The sequence below is a fragment of the Cryptomeria japonica genome, chromosome 10 (genome assembly GCF_030272615.1).
Source record: "Cryptomeria japonica chromosome 10, Sugi_1.0, whole genome shotgun sequence".
Classification (NCBI taxonomy): domain Eukaryota; kingdom Viridiplantae; phylum Streptophyta; class Pinopsida; order Cupressales; family Cupressaceae; genus Cryptomeria; species Cryptomeria japonica.
In genome coordinates this window covers 857,276,503-857,297,816 of record NC_081414.1, presented here as the reverse complement: position 1 = coordinate 857,297,816, position 21,314 = coordinate 857,276,503, and the positions used below count along the sequence as shown (strand labels likewise).

Genomic DNA, 21,314 nt, shown 5'->3' with positions numbered 1-21,314 from the left:
CTTTCATATCTCCTATCACTTCTAACTTTGATACAAAGGATAATCAACCTCTTGCATTCAGAAGGGTACAGAGGAAGAAAGCTGACAAGCCTTCGATAGAAGAGAAGAAGGTGGAGCCAAGGAGGAAGCTAGTAAGAAAGGTAACAACAACATCCACACCTCCGACAAGGAAACCTACTCAGAAGAGGAAGCCTGCTCCATCCGCTCCTGCAACCACCAGCAAGAAGAAAAAGATAGATGAAGCAATTGAATCTGGTAATGTTACCATCATCCCCCAAATGACTTGTGTAGAATTAATAGATGAGGTAACTAAAGATGGAATTTTGAAAAATGTGTCAAATTTCTATGAGCATTTAGATGACAATGAACAAAATGAAATAGAAGAAGCAATTTTGTCACATTTAGACATATATAAGAAGGCTTTGGCAGAAATTTTGAAGGAAATTCCTTTATCATTATATAATAAGTTAGATGCAATCAAGAGGGACAGAGAGATTAAAGATGTTGAACTTTTAGGCATTTGTGGTACTATAAATAATGAGGAAATGAAAAGATGTACAAAAGTTGCAAATAGAACAATCTTTACCAGCGAACCCCGGCAAATAAGCTTAATGATGGGTAGAGTCAATGAAATAATAAATGAGACCAGAGATGGTTGGGCTAAATTCTTCCAAAAGAATCCTGATTTCCTTACTTCTCAAGAAGAATTTGCTAAGGCAACAGCTCCCACCATTCCGGACAAATCCAAAGGAAAATGAATTTTGGGAAGCTCAGATCATATTTTGAATAAACCGGTAGATAAACCTAAAATTGATGAGAGTGTATAGACTAAATAGACAAAGACAACATTTGTATAGTCCGAGTAAGGTAATGCAGATAATGCACAGGATATAGACAATATTGTGGATAATAATCCACCAGCAGTAACAGATACTGCACCAAGTGGCGAAGCCACCAATGCAAAAGAGGATGAGAAAAGGGATACACCGGGAGAGGATAAGGAGAAGAAAGAAAAGGAAGAGGAGACTGATAAAACACCTAGTACTAAAGCAGTTGATTCCTCAGCAAAACTTTTGGCAATTGACACTTCTCAAGTTGAGAAGAAATCAATCACAGAGATGAGTCCCACAGAGCTAATGATGATGGCTGCTCAAAAGATAATGAAGGAGGGATCTGTAGACAAAGGAATAATAGATCAATCAATAACAGTTTTGCACAAACTGATTCCGGATTGTATGATTGAAAATGAAGCAAGCCCTTCCAACAAGCTTAAGGTATTGACAAAGCACATCTCTAAAAACTTTCAATCATTACAGCAGATTTCCGACCGGCAAGCACTTGAAAGATTTACTTTGGCTAAGAAAGCCGCTTTTGACCAGATTATTGAGAGAGAGAAAAGGAAGATTGGAGAGAAACTTATACTTATTGAAAATTCTTTGAAATAGTGTACTAACATCTACAGGGTCTATTGTAATATAGAGATTCTTACAGCAACTGTAGATAAGAGGATAAAGGAGTTACAAGAAAAGATTGCTAATATTGCTAATTCTTTTGGTGGAATAACTTCACTTACAACATCTATTGATGGACAAATTTTGACTTTGGAGAACCAAAATTTTGTTTTTGAAAAGGAAAGAGACAAGATCATTCAGAGAGCAAGGAGTCTCAGAGGTTTGGTGAGTCCAAGATTGGATTCACTTGGTGTACATAAGAGGGAATGCATGGATATGCTTGCGAAGCCCACATCGACAGAAGTCACTGAGAAAGAAACACTTGCACATTTACTGAGTGGACTTGTATCCATATCTGAAACATTCAAAACCGGCTGGGATACCTATATACAGTTACTAGAGAAAGCTTATCCGGAAATCTTGAAATTGGTCAAGCTCTAGTAAGTAATTTGTAATTATTCTTTCAATTCTTTCACCAGTCTTTGGCATTGATGCCAAAGGGGGAGGATATGTATGTGAAAAATATGTATATAATCCTAGGGGGAGGATATCAAATAGAGAGTATATTGCAAACATAGTCAATCAACTCAGGGGGAGCATGTTTCAGTTCATGTTTCAGTTTCAATGGAACCGACAGGGAATCCATTTTTCACATGAGTGTTGACATCAATGCCAAAGGGGGAGATTGTTGGCAATTGACACTCGTTGGATTCATATGTTGTCATTGATAGCAGCAAGATTCTATAAAAGGCATATACCGACAAATACCGGCATTGGAGGCATACACCAGCAGATACCGGCATTGGAGTAATTAGGGTCATCACCAACACAGGCACCGACAACGACACCGACATCCAACACTTTAGTGAAGCTGACATTAGTTTGGGATCCAAAAGGTTTTATTTGTAAAATGATTTTGTAATTATTGTATAGGGCCGACATTGAATATCTTTTGTAATGTATTATAAGCCGACATAAGGCATATTGTTTGTAAAGGGTATATAAGTCAGTTTATTGGGTCATTTTGATATAGGACAAGGAAGTAGAACAGTGTGATGCGAAGGATATGTATGTAGGTCATTTGTATGCGAAATTCATATCATGCAATGATCAGTAGATGGTTTGTAAAACATTCTTGGAGGAAAAGAGATACCAGTAAAAGGGTTTAGGTTTTATGAACCCGTACAAAACAGAGCTATAACCGGAACTCTTTTTGGCATTGCAGATGCATTTTGTGAGTTCACAATTACTGTTTTATCTCAGCAAAAGCTTGTAGTCAATGAGACTCTTTTGTGTTGAGCAGTGTGCTCTAGGCAGTGTGCCTTCCTGCATGTGCAGGCCCCCATGCTATGTAATATCTTTCATATGGCCAGTGAATTGATATTGTGGGTCACAAATCCCACCATGGTTTTTCCTCTTTGAGGTTTTCCACGTATAAATTCAGTGTGTTATGGTGTTCATTCATGTGGCTGGTTTATTTACTTCATGTTATATGTTTCTTCATTTACCGGTTTATATGTGTATGTTATAATAAGGTAAAATCTTACATTACCGGCAGAACACCGATTCACCCCCCCTCTCAGTGTTCTTGGATTCCTTCAATTCCAACAACATATTTAATGACTTCTTCAGGCATAGGGTTTAGCTGAAGGTAAGTATCCACCTTCTCGACCCAAGCTTGTGCTATAGTTTTTTCAGAAGCATCAAAATATGGCAGAGACAACTTCCCTACATTCTTCCTTAACTCATAGTTATGATTCCTGTCTCCTGCACGAGGCATGTGCCTCATCCTCATGTCAATGTAGTCCTGTGGAGTTATAGCTGCCTGAAAAATCCTGTCCTCCACTCTCCCAATCTCTCCGAAACTGATCCTATAAATCTACGATCTGTGGCTCAATAGTTGGTTGTACTAGAACTCTAGGTGGAAAAGTGGGTATGAGAGGTCTAGAACTCGTTGTCCTAGTGAGTTGCACTGCATGACCAAAATTATCTGCCACTTGTCCTCCTCCATTTCCGTTGTGCCCCCCATTGTTGCCTCCATTTTGCCCATTATTACCCCCTTGTTGGTTATTACCAACATTACCACCACCTAAGTTATTCGCATTAATACCCATCTATCGTGCTATCATCTGTGTCAACAAGTCCAACCGTCGATTCTGTTGTTGTTCCCTTTGTTCTGCTAACTACTGCCCTTGTACTAGCGTGTCTAATAACTGTATAAACCTTTCCTCACCCAGGTCTCTTCTCTCACCCATATTTATAGCTAGAAAGGGATCACCTATTGCTTCAATTACAGGTGGATCTTCTTGCCCTGCTCCAGCCTGATTGTTGAGGTTAGTGTTGGATCTGTTTCTCCTCAAATAATACTGATGATGCATGAGTTTTAGACCCTTAGGTTGGCAGAATCTTCTGCTCTGATACCACTGAAAGAGGCTGCCCTATTCTGGAAACAAATGACCGATTTTTTGTGTATTCTGAAGTTTAGCTGGACCTAGTGCGTTTAAGTTTGATTTTTTTCGCATTCATTCATAATTGCATATTCAAGCACAACATGATTACTAGCTATCAATAATTTCTACACAGGAATCGTATCAACTTAACTCTGCTACTAAAAAATAGACTCAGTACATACAGTCATACAACTAACAACAGATTACAATTTCCAACTTTGCACAGACCTATTTTATATATTTATTAAACAATTACAAACTCAAATACAATTGCCACTGAAAATAGTTAAGAACCTGTTAACCACGCTGGACTTGGAGTATGGTTTTTTCGGCCCCTACTGTAGCTTCCCTTTCCCACGCTAGCAATGCTGATGATGACCTTTCCCCACACCAAGCCAAATGTGTTCGTGTAGATTTTCGCCACATACCACTTCCCACGAACAGTAAAGTCAATGTATGATATTTGAACGCCTAGCCAGGAACAAAGATTGCGCCCAGCCAAGCTGAAGTTCATGCCCAGCTAAGGAGAGTATTTATGGCTGGCTGATATAGATGGCTAACCTACGTTTCCTGGCTGGTAACTTTGAATGTTAACCTCGTCCCAAAAAAAATGATCTATGCTGCAACCACATACTTTTCCAAATTGGTTATCTACGTTGGTAGTGTGATTACCATACACAGAAAATGTTGCGACAACACTAGCTGCCACCACTGCTGGCTGAACCTCCTGCTACGCCCACTGGTTTTTTAACTACCAAGTTCAAGCAGCTTTCACCAATAGATATTATATGCTAGAAAGAAGTATTCATTCAGTAACAGTGACTATCGAACTTACCTAGCTATGCAAACCACTATTTATTGCTTCCAAGTGCCAATCCAATCTTTCATTAAGTCATATTTCTCAGATTTGATCTTCCACAAACGTGGGAAATGTTGCCAATGAGGATGTCCCCAAAAGCCAAGAAGATTTTCCAGACTTCTCCATAAACTCAGATTTCAAGAATCACCAATTCCAAGATGGTACAATCTGCATTAAATGCTTTTATTTATAACTCCAATTGGGCTCATTTCCCAAGACACAATGAATGTGGGATAGATGAATGATATAATAAAAAATTATTATCCCTTTATGTCTCCACAAAGAAAGGGTTCTTTTTTTATTTTCCCTTTTAACATTCGACTCGGCATTAATTAATCACTTAAGTTAAATATTTAAATTTAACTTAGGAACTTTTGATTTATTGCCCAATTAATTAACGGCCATAAAATTTGCAATCCAAGTGAAGAATTAAATGCACCAAAATACTGACAACCGAAATTGCATAAAAAATTACCAGTCATTGAGCCGCAGTTGACTTACTATAAATAGTAAGTATCTAGAAACCTTGTCAAAACACCTCCGATTGGCCTAAAATTGAAATTGCCTAGGCCAAATCCTTCACTGATCCCTGTAAAGTTCTGGTTAGCCCTCGAGACCATGGCAAAATGGGCTAATGACAAATCGCCTCTAGACTACTAAAAAGGGGACATTACATATAGTAAGCTATACTGAATAATGATAGGTTGTCTAAGCAGAAAAGACATTATACTGTCAAATGGCATGTAAGAAGTGTTAAGGGTAGCACAAGCCTAACATGGAGTCAATATTTCATAGGGTTTTCAAAGGATGAGTAAAGGTCATAGTGACTAAGCAAGAGCATCATAATTGTGAGCAATCAACAAGTATAGTACACAGTGATAGGAGCTGAAATGGGTTTTCCATCAATCAATGAGCAATATTATGCATTCCCTGGGAAAGGCTTCATGAAAGAAAAATCACAAGGATACAGTCAATTAATGGAAGAGTTACTGGATATGGGGATGGATCCAAATGTAAGGGATGCTAGAGGGCATGCACCACTGCATATAGTTGCTGCCAGAGGTTCCAGACAGTTTATGTTTTTCCTATCGAGGTTTGGAGCAGATGTTAACATAAAGATGAATATGGGAATACTCCTCTATGGAAGGAAATTGCAGGGAATGGTAAAGAATGGATCACCAAGAGTACAAGAAGGCATGAGGACAGTCCCTAAGATAGAACACAATGAATACAATATTAGCAGTCACACACTAGAGAAAAATGGACAGTAAGGACAGCCCATGAAACATAGGCATATAGGGCATACATAGTGACACTTCCTTCTAAAGCTAATAAGAGAAATCCCAAAGCACGCTAAACAAGTCAACAAAGATACTTGACAGTGTTGGGAAAGTTAATGACAATGAAGTTCATGATGAATGCATGCAGACATTCATATCAAATTGACAGTCATATGAGAAGTCCATAAGAGTTGGTAGTGGGCAAGGTGTAAAATAGTGAAGTAAGACAGTAGTAGCAACATAGAGATACATCACAAGTATTATGATAACTACAAACCCAGAAAGAAGAGGATAAAGTTGGAGAAATAAGAAAGAACGTGCAAGGACAGTGCTATCAACATGACAGTCACCATAGTCCAAAGGTTTTCTATGCAAAGTTAGTGTAAAGAAGAGTCATTATAGTGGCAAATGAATCTAGATGACAGTAAAAGAAGATGTCTTTTAGACAGAATTTGAAGACAAACACAGAGTGCTATGAAGAAGACACCAATAACACATGCGTGATAGTGAAGAGAATGGTCAAATGACAGTGGCCTAAGGCAAGATTTTCAAGAGTAGCAGAGCCACAGTTTGTGGACATTAAGTTTCAAAGAGTTTAAAGAATAGGTAAACATGAATGGACGTAAATACACAGTCCAAGAAAGAATACAGTGGACAGATTGAAAACATGACAAAGTGACAGGCTACAAAGAATGAAAAAACGTAGGTTGCCATAGGTAATATGTCAAGCACATTGACAAGAGATAGTGAAAATGTGAAAAGACAGTGGACAAAGGTCTATTATAATTTTGAAGAGGTAAATTATTGTATTGAAGGGCAGTAAAGTAACCCTTGTTTATTGTGCATGCCCTCATGACATTGAATTTTCTTCTTATCTCCTTTCAACATGAGTTGTGTTGAGTGTTATCTAGTGTTAAAACCTTGACATGGTAGACTATAGGAGGAGATTAAATAATGACAAAGCATCACAAGGGACAAGAGACAATCATAAGTTTTCAACATTTCACATTGCCATGACAGTGGGTATCAAGAGAAGACAGGTAGGACTGAACATAAGAAGCTGAAGTTAATGATCCATTTGTTTGGAAAATATCTTCCAAAAGAGGTGAACAGAAAAAAGGTAGAGAAGGCTACAAATTTATCATGAGATGTTGAAAACCTCGCAAAGAAGAAGCACAGTTATGAAGATGAAATGCAATAAAGAAATGACAGTCAACTTATAGAAGATTATGAGAGGATGACAATAAGCATGCATGACAGAGGTGTGAAGAACTTGTGGAATGTCAAAGATCTTGTTGCTATGCCTAACATTAAGGGAAAAAAGACAATGCCAACTCAACAGTGGCAGAGATATAATCAGGATTGCAGACCAAATGCACTGGATCATGACAACATATGGAGGAAGGGATTGACAGTCACATTCACTGTGCTATAGGTATCAAAGATCAACTCTACTATAAGAGCATAGTCATGGCAATATCATGAACACTTAAGGAAAATAGTATGAGAAAGTAATAGTCCTATGAAAGAAAAGGATACGAATCATCAACCAAAATAGTGGTGTCAAGTATGGTCAATGTGTGAGTAGAGAACAACAAGGTACTTTCTCAAATAAGGTGTAAAATTCCCTCTTATTTTTTTTTTGAATATTTCCACAATTACATTCAACACAACACTTGTTATGGTTAGGAAATGAAAACCAAATGCCGCTGAAAGGTAACCCTTCCACTTTATGATCACCAAGAGCCCAATGTGGGAAGGTGAGAGCATACGGTGACAAGGGGTTCGTTAGCTTTTTAATCTGCTGGAAATTACAATGCAATTACAAAACTGGGTGGCAAGCCAGCCCCTTCCACTTTTCAGCGGGATGAAGAACACAAACTTGGCGGTAAACCAGCCAAGGCAACAAAGCATAATAGAACCAAATCACTCTACCGCTTATGCAGCGGGAGGACTTTTAAATGAAACTATCACTCAACTGCATATCTCAGCGGGAGGACAATATCACTCAACCACTTGCCCAGTGGGGGGACAAAACTAAATTACAAACATACAGGCGGCTAAGCCATCCTCTTCCACTTGTTCAGCGGGAAATACAACATAGAATGAATTGGATATCACTCAACCACTTGCTTAGTGGGAGGACAAAACTGAATTACAAACATACAGGTGGCTAAGCCATCCTCTTCCACTTGTTCAACGGGAAATACAACATAGAATGAATTGGTCAGTACTACTGAAGCAATTCTTACAATGATAGAAATAAAGTGAAGTACATATCTTATGAATTCACTAACACGTTCTAACCACTAATACTACTTGCAGTTCTGAAATCAGATACAAGGAAAACGCAGAACCAACCATCCCGAAACCCACTAAATTGCTTGTAACTCACTCAAAACCCCATAGAATGTAATATCCCACTAAATTTTTTTTTGTTTTTAGGCCAATAACAATGCATCCACAACAAGTAACCCGTTAAGGTTAGAGAAATAAACCCAAACAACTGAAAGGGAACCCTTCCACCTTTTGTTCACCGAGAGCCCAGACTGGGAGGGTGAGAGCATACGGTGTTCCGGGGATCGTCAGCAGCAATAATCAAGCTGAAAATTACAATGCATAGGCAGCAAGCCAGTCCCTTCTGCTTATCCAGCAGGATAGAAACCAAACTCTTGGCGGTAAACCGACCAAGGAGAAACCACAAGGAATTGAAGTACAATCACTCTACCGCGTATTTCAGCGGGAGGACATTACATTAAACAATCACTCTACCGCATATTCCAGCGGGAGGACATTACATTAAACAATCACTCCACCGCATATTTCAGCGGGAGGACCATAGCATTACTTATCACTCAACCACTTATTCAGTGGGAGGACTGAAAATTACAAATTTGTTGCTTATCAGGCGGCAAGCCAGCCTCTTCCACTTATTCAGCGGGATGAGAATTACAAAGATAGAACTGGTTAGTAGTACTACTACCTAACCTTACAATAATAGAAATGATAGAAGGAGAGTAATGCAGATTTCTACAATAAAGATATAAATTTCTGTTACAACCAATCTGCAGGCTGGAAACACAGACCAGCGGCCCAGAGAAATGCCAAAATATTCATAACTCCCTCATTTTACATCCAAATCAGCTCAAACCAGTCCCAAACCCACCATACATCATATGCAATGGCAACCGATCAAAACAACACCCCAAACAGACCCTTATTTAATTTGTACGCATCCCAATGCAAGGTAGAAAACCCACGCCTAGCCTAGGAATTTCTATTTGGCATAATAAATTCAAAACTTAAACAAACATGCTATAAACTTACAAAGTTTATCGCCAATGCTGGGAAGGAAGATAGGAATGATACCCATAACTGTCAGTCGCTCCAGCAGAGAGGTGTGAGCAAAAATGTGCTTCAGCCATCGGCGAAACCAGCAAGTTTCAGAATCACTTCAACACCAAAATGTCTATGGCAAACTTTGAGAATGTAGAAGAATACAATGCACAGCTAGGTACTATATTTCAAGTACGAAACCGTGTAGCACTAGGGAGACGCACTCCGAAGCCTCAAGTTCTGTCACCAATCTGGTAGCATAACATTACAAATTTTCAAGATATCCCAAATGAGAGCCCAAGGCTCTTATTTATAACTTCTCACCATTCAAATTCAAATGCAAATTCCACTTCCCATTTGCATCGCATTTCATCTTCATGTGGACCCAATGTAGCGCCCAATGCAAGAGTCAAACCCTACGCCCAAGACTTGGACCCACGTTAACCACTTTTGGCAAAATTAGAGATAAGTTATAAAAAAAACATAACATCTTCCTCAATATTTCAATATCTCTCTAATAAAAATGAATTTGCCAAGAACTTAGGAAAAATAGGCATTAATCCCCATTTATAATAAATCAGTCGTCAATAATCAAATTAATTAAATATTAACCTTAGGATAAGGAATTAATATTCAATTATTTCGCATATGGCTCTAGTACTGATTATTAACACTGCTAGGATGAAACTAAGTTGGGACAACCACCAAACTGCTGCAGAATCAGAACCCTGTCTACTACCAGAAATAGAATTGTGCCAAACTGCCACTTACTAAAAATAGTAAGTCAAGAATTAATGCTCAGAAAAGCAAGATCATCGCGTCCAGAGGCAAAACATGGAGAACTCAGTAGGACAGTAACACCAAAATGGTCATCCCCTGACTTACTAAAAATAGTAAGTCCTTGTTTCATCAATGCCAAACCCTCATTCTTCATTCCACCTAGCCTACGGGTCTCAGGAATAGGCTAATGGACCATTGAAAGAGCATCAATGAGAAGGGGACATTACATAGAATCATGCCAAATCAGAAGCAAATGAAGCATATGACATAATCAAACAAAACAATACCTCGAAACTGCAAATGAAGAGCACCAACAGCAAGGAACACATCCCAATGCAATTCTGGAAATGGCATTTTTGCTGAAAAGTTCGATGTGCAACTAAAAATTGGAGAGTTCTCCTAATGCCATGCCAATATAGGAGACTTATCGTCTCTCCGGTACGCTTCCAACGAGCCCTCACCAAAATGATGCAATCAACACACAGGCAGCTATGAGCGAAATACACTTTCAGCCGGCACACACCAGCAATACCAAAAAAACCAGCAGCACACACAAATCTTGAACTAGTCATGCAGTTCATTTGCCAGTCATGAAAACCAAAAAATTTAGATGATGCATTTTGAACCAGTCATGCAATTCATTTGTCTATGAGTGTACTTGGAGTGATTTTGAACAAATACATTCCAAGAAACACAACCATCTAACAAAATAACAAATTAATGACTTGTGTTTGTTCACCACAACCTCCGCTTGAAGCTAAATAAAGCTCGAGGTTAGACTTTTAATATACATGCAATTAGTTGAAATTATATTCAATATGTTTTCCACTTGTAAGGAAAATTTTAATTTCTACATGGATAAAAAAAAGTACCATTGAGGATGATTTGAGCCGATTGACCTTGATGAGATTGATCCAAAGTTTGAGTGGATTGTTGCTATTGATGAATTTCTTGAACCTAAAGATTTTGAGATACTAACAAAGGCCAATAGGAATCCTCATGATATTGAATGATTTAGGAGAGGCTCATACCCAAGAGCTTCAACATCAGGACCTCATGTCCTCTAGCATAGCAAGAGGCATCGGCTACATTTGATTTTTTGGAACTTTGTACTTAGTTTATAGGTTGACTTTGTATAAAGTTACAAACTATATTGTAATTGACATATTCTCAACTATTGCCATCTAGTTATTATTTATGTTGTTGTGGTATGTTTTGTGCAATGTAATCAATGATATGAATACAAACAACAAAAATCTATTTTCTCCAATTCATGGATCAAACTCTCTATTTTGTTTGCTCTCTTGTCTATACTATGGAAATGCCCTTCAATTTAAAAAAGTAGTTTTTGTATATTTTTCTACATTTTTACATTTTTTTTAAAATCCAATTTTTTCAAATAATCTTATACTTTTGGTTTGCCATTTTTTTCCCCAAAGAATGTACCTCACATTTTAGGTGGAGTTTTACATTATTATTGTGCACTAAATAACTAATCTTTGTTTTAGCCAACTAGATGGTGCCATTGTTTAGATAGGTTTGTTTCGTTAGTTAAATCTCAAAATCTTTGGTTGCAAGGAATAACTTTTAATAGTTTTTGCTTGTATCCAACGAAAAACAGAAAAACAATAATTTTATTAATGTAAACCCTCAAAAATATCATATACTATTGATATTTGTATATCAAGTCTATAATTTGGTGTCTAGAGTTAGTTTAGTTTTGTGTTTAGGTTTAGTTTACATCTTAAGGAGCTTCCCCTCATAATTTGAAAAACGGTTTATCCTCACACAATGTTCTATTTTGTGTTGTCTTGAAAAAAACAATAAAAATGCTGACAGATATGCTAACTACTTGAAACAACTAATATTTTTTCTATTTTGTTGTGATCTACAATAAGAACATCTTATATATGCTATGATAGTTCTATGTTGTTTTCTTTTATATATGTTCCTTTCACATGTGCTTTATAATGCTTCCATTTGGAAGTGTGGTGTAACTAATTGTCATTGATCCTTGAGCTTTTTTTCTTTTAGAGGACACAAGGATTTTTGCAGTATTCTGTATCGGTAAAATAATTCTCCTTCTAACTGAAAAAAAATATTCTAATCATTTCATCTTTCATGTCCTTCAGGTACAAGCAATAAGGATTTTTGAGTATTTTATATGCTACTACAGCTCAGGAGGCTTCAAAATAAGATCAAATAAATCATGTGAACTCAAGTCCAATAATGCATATACCACCTTCTATTTTATTCTAGCAGTGGTCCCTTATTGGATTCGATTTCTTCAGGTCCTCCTCTAGAAAGCACAAATCCTTATGTATAGGCATATGTTTTTGACATGACATTATTTTTGGACGTAACCTTAAATATTTCTCTGTATTTCATAATAAACAAAATGTGGAGGTCAAAAAGCAATTCATTTCCAGAAAATAAATGACTCATAGTTTCAAGTATTTATTGCAGTGTGTTAGGCGCTTGGTTGAAGAAAGGGATGCAATGCAAGGATATAATGCTTTAAAATATTTTTCAACAATTGTTGCTGTTGTAATGAGAACAGCATATAGTCAGACCAAACGTGAAGGCTGGAGAATAATGTCTTTCTTTATGTCATCAATTGCAGCCGTTGTTAGTACATATTGGGACCTTGTTATTGATTGGGGACTCTTAAACCGCAACTCACAACATCCCTGGTTGAGGGACAAGCTCATTATAGAACAGAAAAGCATATATTTTATGGCCATGGTGAGTGAAGATTGAACCCTATATAATTCTATCCCTTTCGCCAATATTTATTTTCTTCTAAGATGTTATTTTACTTAATCCCTTTTAATTTTATTTACCCATTGAAAGATTGTTTAATTGACCATTTCATATAAAATTTATTTTGAATTGTTGGTATATTGTTTACATTAACTAAAGTCTAATCTTTGATTTGTAATGATTTATTTCATTGTTATTAATTTATACGTAGTAGTTTCCTTTCTTGTTTACCATTTATCATGTAATTAGTAGGCAATGTTATAGTCTATGCACTTAAATAATATCTGCCCAACTCCTGATTCTACACTCTATCATGCTCTCAAATAGATGTTGCGGCTAGGATTTGGGGGTTACAAAACCCTCAAAACATAAATCAACATCCTTCTTACTTCACATGCATCATTCCAAATGATTTGACCTCCCTTTATCATCATATATTGCACCCAACCAACAACAAGAGATGTTTATGAATCATAGTTCCTCTTTAATTCTTGCTGATTCTTTAATTTGTAATTGGTCTTAACATGAATGGTATGGTAAAATTGTGTGAAGTGTAGTGGTCAACAAATATTTCACTTAAGAAAATAATAATATTTCAATACTTGATCAATGCTTTTGCTACTGGTGTCGGGTTTGGTGTGTGGCTGCTCCATCTGTCTCTGCCCACATGCCCTCGTCTACAGATTTCCCCCGCCTCCCTGGCGTGGGGCTTGTTGGTGACCTTCCCTCGCCCTCCTTCTCTGTGTTGGCTGACATTATCTCTCCCAACGATGCTTTGGCTGGCTCGGACCTTCCCCCTCCTCCCATGGGCTTTGGTGCGGGGGGTCTTCCCTTTACTAAGGGCACTGCTGCTTCTTCGGTTGCTGCTTTTGCAGGCAAAGGTGTGGATGCTCCTAGACCTCCTCCTCTTTCTGGTGGAAGAAGTTATGCTCGTGCGGCTAGGGCTTCTACTATTAAGGAGGTTCGTCCCCTTCCCTGTGCCAAATCTTCCCCTGTGGTGGTTTGTGAACAAGATATTGTGGACAATATTGACTTCTATCAGAGTAATGCTTTGGTGTGCAGATTTTCTGGGCTCTGGCCCTCTCTTCCAAACCTCCATCGTTGGATGAGTAACTCTTGGAAACCCCTGATAGCCCACAACATTGAGCTCTTTCCTTGTGGGAAGGTTTTTTTTATTGCATCCTTTACTTCTACCTTGGATAGAAACTTGGTTTTGGACAAAGCGTGGGCTTGGGGAGATCACTCTCTTTCTGTCAAGCCGTGGACAACCTCTTTTAATCCCCTTACTGAATCATTGTTTGTGCGTCCGATATGGGTCCGCCTTCCTAATCTCATTCTCCTTTTTTGGCAACTCTCCTGCTACAAGGCCATTGGCAACAACATTGGCCATTTCTTGAAGGTAGATAAGGCCACGTCTTCTATGGGGCACTCTACCTTTGCTCGCTTGTTATTCGACATCGACATCTCCTCGCCTCTCCCCAAGGATGTTGTTCTTATGGTTGGGGATAGGCCTTGGTCTCAGTCGTTGGATTATGAGGGCATGCCCTTCCGTTGTCGAAAATGTTTCTCAATGGGGCATCTTGCTTCAAACTGTTCTCTTCCTCACCATAAGGGTGTTGCTACTTGGTGGAAAGATGCCACCATTGAACATTTGACTTTCAATTCATTGGATACTACTTGTTCCTCTCATGAGGATGATGTTTCCTCCTGTGATGAAGAGCCTCTCACTGTTGCTGAACCTTCTACTGATCCTCTCACTGCTGTTCAACAACCTTGTTCTACTACTGTTGAGCCTTCTTCTGGTGTTGCTCTGCTTCGACAACCTACCCTGCAACAATTTGCTGTTGTTTCTCAACTTCCTCGTTGTGGTTCTACAACAACACTCTACAGCTACTTCTGATAACAACTCTGTTGAATCACTTCCACCTAATCTCTCTCTTGGTCCTAATGATTGTATCACCTGGACTGTGGTTCGTTGAAGGCGGAAGGGGAGGTCTTCCCCCCTTGTCCTAACCTCTCCCTCGCAAGGCTTGGGTGTCTCTTCCCCTCCTTGAGTTGGGTCTAGTTTGTTTTTTGATCTGATTGTTGTAAAGGGGCTTGCTCCCTTGGTTTGTTTTGTCTTTTTGATAGTCTCTGACTATGTTGAGGGTTGCACCCTAGTTAATGTTGCTTTTTAAATCAGAAACATAAACTGTCACAAATTTCAAATATAAAGTATATTCATTAATCCTTTGTGAATACATTATGAATTGGTCAAGAGGATTTTTGTTCATGAAACCAATCTTTGCCTTAAGATTTTTCTCCTAGGATAGAAAGTTGAACAATACCTCAATCTCTTGAGCTGGGGTTTTATAAATGAAAATGCTAAGAGTGAACTTTTTCACGTCCTTTTCTCCTTGTATACACTTTATGAAAACAACTAAATATTATTTCCCATAAAAGTTTATTTTCCTTCCAAAAGTGACTTTGTAATTTAATTTTATATTTTGGACTTCATAAAAGTGACTTTTTAAAATTAAATAGTCCAAATTAATAAAAAAAATTAATTGAATATAAGGCATTTAATTTTGACAACTTAATTTAATTAATTAATTGTTTATTCTTTTTTAACTTCCCAAATAGCCTATAGAAATTAAAATGGGTTAAGGATCTCTACTAGTTGTAGGGCATTATAGTTCTCTCTTTGCAAAATAGCTTGCCCTCAAGCAATTTTAGATTTCGATGCTACAATATTTATTATTTTTCTCAAGTGGCATTTTTATGGAGGCAAACCCTTCCAATGAACTAAATACTTCCTAATGCTTTTATTAGTCAATTTTCTCTCTTGTACATCCAAAATAACCTTAGATACCAAAATTAATATACCTTCCTCACCCAATGGTGATAGTTCACGTAATGTCCCCTTTTCATAGCCTTTCCAACATAAATTATAGAAATGCCAAGTTTCTTGGAAAGTGCCAACCTTTTCTAAATGGATTTTAAATAATGGCATTATGTCCAAGGGATCAAAATAAGTCCATTGATGCTTTCCAAAGGCAATTTTGTCATTCCAAGTGGATTTCAAATTTCTTGAAGAAATATTCTATTTTTGAAAAGTATAAATTTTAATTAAGTTAGATCTCTAGTGAGCTTCTGAGTATGTTGACATATTTAGATTTCACTTTCGAGCTATTTTGTATTTTCCAAAACTTTGGGTAGATGTGTGTAAAATAATTAATATTTTAAGTTCTCAAAAAGTGAATTAAAAGACAACTTATATTAATTATTCATTAAGGTAATTTTAAGTAACAAAAGTGCAAAAAGTAAATATAAAAATAAAGTCACTTATTTAGAGTTGAAGTTTTATTATTAAAAAATAACTTTAAATTATAATTTATGGATTTTTTGAAAGTGCTTATAAAATGGAATCTGAACGAGAAGTAGATTCTAGATACTTTGTCAAACTCTATTTTCTCTATGAGATTGAACATTGCTCATCTCTTTTGTCTTAGACAAAAGCTTAAGGCAAGATTGCTCTCGATGATGAAAGATTCCTCCCTAGCCAATACTATATGATTCATTCAAGATCATAGTTTATGTAGAAAATATTTAGAGATGGATCCAAGCAGGGTACACAATGATGCAGAAGCTTCAGAAAAATAAGAGATTGTTGGTAACAAAATATCTTTCGAAAGGACACAGTTACAAGTACAAATTTATAAAAGTTTTGTAGACAAATATAAACTTTTAAGTGTTGTGTGTTCAAGTGAATATTCATTAGAATTTGTTGTGGTGTGTGTGTGCAAAGGTGAAAAGATCATAAATTTATAAGTGCAGTGTGTGCCTATAGGTATTAAATTAAAAATTAAATATTTTTATATGTGCCAGGATGACCCATACATACCATTTTGTGGTACTTGTGTAATATACACTCAATCTTTTTTGAAAATGTTAGATAAATTGGGCTAAAGATGCAAATTAATGTTCATTCCACTTCTTAATCACCCAGATCTTGGAGTGGGCAATTTGAGTGAATACAATGTTTAGGATTACAAATGAACAAAAAAAACAATTGAACAAAAGGCATTAGGTGGCAAGCTAGCCAATACCACTTATTCAATGGGATGCATGTGTAATACTAAAATAAGTAAGCATCCACTTATTTGGTGAAAATTACAATGACACATTCGCTTTTGAGTGGAAAATCATTTGGGCAAATCAACTTATGCAATGGGAAAGCTTATATGATATTAAAATGTAGAAGCAAGCTTTTCTCACTTATCCAGTGGTGAGGGGTGACATCATTACAACTTATTCATTGGGGTAAGTATTAGCAAATAACAAGAGCCAATCACTAGCGATACTACCATCCAATGTTTAAACAATTCAAAAGTCTTATAAAGATAGCATTTGATGTTATGACCATAGAAAGAAATAAAACATTTGAACATCTGCATCATAAACATCATAATAAGAAGATTAGTTTATTGATGATAAGAGCTAATGTTAAACAAATTGTTGTTACAACTTGGAATGATGCCAAATAACATGTACCCAACAACCCAACAATGAAATACCTTGAATGAGTGAGGTAATAAGTTGGATCAGGTCTTAAAATACTTTATAATACACTACTACATGTTCGAACGGGAGGGAAACCACCTTAGAAAAACTCACCAACACACTTCCCACACATACCCAAGTTGCCTCTTCACATGAAACACTACGAAGTCGATCCAAAAACATCTAAACATCACCAAATCATGCTTTAGGAAGAGTATAATAATTTGGAATTGAGTTTTAGACATGTATAGGTCTATCATATAATTGGAAATGTATGAACAATAAGGCCATGGAGCAATTCAGCCTCTTTTTGAGCAAGCTAGTAATGAAAGTGTAACCCCAAATTAGTACAAATCACCTCCAAGGATCTAGGTGCCACTTTCCATGATTAAAAACCTCCAAAACCCCAACACTTCACTACAAGGATTCAAAAGTGCCCTTATAATCCAAACCCCAACTTGTGATATGGTCTCAAAGTTGACATCTAATCACCATATGTTGTACAACCTATAAATGAAAGAAATAATAGCAATTACCAATCAAATAAAATATGTTAAAATTTCCTTATACTTGTGTCCAACTTCTAAACAATCTAGTAAGGATTGATGCTACAACATAGCATGGAAGATGGTACATCCAACTACAAATATCCAATGGGATGCATATGCAATATTGAAAGAAGTAAACATCCACTTATTTAATGGGGATTACAATGGTGTTTCCACATTTTGATGGGAAATCATTTGGCCACATACACCTATGTAGTGGGAAAGCTTATACAATATTGAAATGTAAATACAAGATTCTTTCCACTTATCCAATGGTGAGAAATTAAAACACCACATATTTAGTGAGATAAGTATCAACAAATAACAAGATCCAATCACCAATGCTACTACCATCCAATGTTATTACAATTTCAAAAGTATACAAAGATAGCATTCAATGGTATGACCACTTGAAGTTACAATTAGTACAATTGCATCATAATAAGAAGATTAGTTTGTTGATGATAACAGCTTATGCTAAACAAATTGTTGTTACACCTCCAAATGATACCAAACAATATGTACCCAACAACCTAGCAATGTAATAACAATGAAATATCTTGAATAAGTGAGGTAATAAGATGACCCAGGTTTGAAAGTACTATGTAATATGATGTTGTAGGTCTAAATAGCAGACAAACCACCTCAAAAAAATTCACCTCATGAATATATCAAAATATGACTCGAAGACGCCCATTTATAGGACTATATTAAAATTACCCCCAAAACCCTTGCTATGGATTAAGTTGAGTACAACGAAGGCAATAATTTGTGATTATCAATAGAATTTGTGATATGTTTGCCTCACTGGGTAAACAGAAAGAGTACAGAAGTAATGCAGAAATGAACAATGCAAGTACACGATGAATATGAGAATAAGCTTTCCATTAATGACTCAGAATGCATCCAATGTTCATAGTATTATTTGTCGTAAAACATCACATCCCTTCAATACCCGTAGGTAGTACAATATATAACAGCCGAAGGGGTGCGACACAGCCGTCGCAACTCCAACTACCTACCCGTCGGCTAACTAACTACTAACAAAAAACATTACTCCCAAAACATACATATTTCCCGACAACATCATCCCCCCAAAAAAAGAAGTCGTCTCCGACGACTAACAAAAAAATGGGAGACAATGCAACCCATACAAATTATACATCCAAGACAAAACTAAGGAGGGGGGTGAGGAAGCGTCCCTGAAGTAGAAGGCTGAGATGCCGGTGTCTAGGCCGCCAAGCGAGCGCGGAGCTCATAAATCTGTTGAGTACATGCAGTCACATCACGCTTTGCCACCAACACTTTCTCCAAAACCGTCTTCACCATATGCGCGGCTTCCAGTAACTCCTCCTCTTTCGTATCCACTGTCTCCGTCATACAGACCAATCGAGCCTGCAACAGGCTTCTCTCGGCAGTGACTGCATCCAACTCCTGCTGCACGAGGCTCCTCCCACTCTGCTCCGCCGAAAGGCGAGTCTCCACCTCAGCCTTCTCTGCTCGAGCCATCTAAAGCTGCACCAACAACTGGGCCCTCTCTGCTACCCACGAGGCCCGCTGACTGGCCACATCCCTCTCCAACTCGACTCGAGCAACCTCGCGGACTGCAGACTCATGCTATGTATGCCTTAATGCATAGTAGGCGTCTCGGTAGACCTACTCAATCTCTCGGACAACTGCCATCACCCAACTCTCCACAATGGGCTCACGCACAATCCAAGCCTGCAACATCTCATCCGTCTATGTAGTTGGCCATCCCTGAGACTCAAAGCATTTAGCAAACGTTGTGGGGTAGCCCACCCGCATAAACTGTAGGACCCTCTCTAACTCCACCACAACTTGCTTTAATGCTCGCATCTCGCCTACCCCTCGTCACCATGTCAACTAAATAGGCCTCAATGTCCTCCCCCTCCTGCTCTGAAGGCTGTGACCGTGATGGAAGTGGCATCTGTGTAAGAGCGCCAAGGGGTAACTCAGAAGTCTCTGTCGGAACCGATACTACCGCATCTTGTTGGTGTGAAGGTACCTCCTCCGCTACTAGAGGTGTGGTATCCCCCGGCTCCTGGATGGCATAGACGACCTCTTCAGCCTCGTTCCCAACGGCTGGTACATGCACCTTGCCAGACGGATCGTCCAAGTCTACTACCTCAGCTCGAGTCGCTCAACAAGGTGAGAATACAACAGCTCCCACGAGTGGTACCACTATCATCTGAAATCGCTAAATCAGCCAGCTCTCCATAGCCACTACTGATGGGTCTGTGCTAGGGATCCCAGGGACTCTCTGCATCTCTACGACCGAAGTGTGTGTCGCCATAGCCATGGGCTCCTCCAACAAGGAGGCAGAAACGATCACCACTGCCTCAGGTCCAACAACATCCAACCGCACCTGAGGCTCCGTATCAACCACCTCCCTTAGTCCCTACTCCTCATCTACCACTACTCAATGCGGCGACCCATCTGTACACAACTCCGCCATGTCTTCGATAAGTGCCTCCGTGGCCGGGGCCGGTCCTGAAGGTGGTGCTCGGCCCTGCGGAGGTGATGCTACCTGCTGCTGGATGGAGCCAAGTGCAACTGGCCTGCGACTCTGCCCAAATGTCGGAATAGAGGTGCTTCCCACTCCAGATGCCATCACAGGTGTGCCCATAGGTAGTAAGGGTGGGGCAAAAAGGACCCTCTCCTCCGTCGCCCTGCTACTATCATCCTCCTCATCCTCCGCTTCTGAATCCTTTCTACTACTGGAAGTCTCCCTCCCACTATCAGGTTCCCCTGAGGCCGTATCTACCATCTGTTTTCGCTTCGCAGAAGAGTGCCCAATGTCAAGGTGTCTCCAATACATGATAAGAGGCTCACCTACTACCAATAGTCCCTGCGGCCGTACCTCCAACTCTGCCTCCGGCACTGCTTCCCGCATGGCCTCCAAGAACAGTCCTATGGCATAATGGGGCATATAAAACGTGCGATGCTGCATTGTCAAGAACTCACACATTCTGATTGTACGGTAAGGAGGGTGTTGACCGCACAGGAAGGTGGCCATACAATTGGAGGTGTCAGTGATGTTGTTGACTGTACGGGGAGGTTGTATGGCGGGGGTGCCATCGGAGACATTACAGTGGTAAAAAAAAAAAACGACGACCAGATTGAAAAATCATTCGATGACGTTTGGAGCCAGGACACTGAAAATATTAGAGTTGAGAAGAAGGTTTTGGCATCTTAAAATATCATAGAAATGATGTGCGCCATGGACTTTTGTATGGTTATGAGGGTTGTAAATTGGTGTTGGTGGTGGGGGTGCACCTGGGGCG

The 21,314-nt window shown here is 38.5% G+C and overlaps 1 protein-coding gene across 1 annotated transcript in view; it reads left to right on the top strand.

Annotated features, from left to right (window-relative positions):
• The window catches only part of LOC131065145 (phosphate transporter PHO1 homolog 10), a 189,981-nt gene that overhangs the window by 151,048 nt on the left and 17,619 nt on the right, over window positions 1-21,314 (top strand). Inside the window, exons 9-10 of the mRNA XM_059212971.1 lie at window positions 12,289-12,447; window positions 12,623-12,901. Coding sequence (XP_059068954.1) covers window positions 12,289-12,447; window positions 12,623-12,901 — 438 coding nt within the window. The remainder of the gene's footprint in view (window positions 1-12,288; window positions 12,448-12,622; window positions 12,902-21,314) is intronic.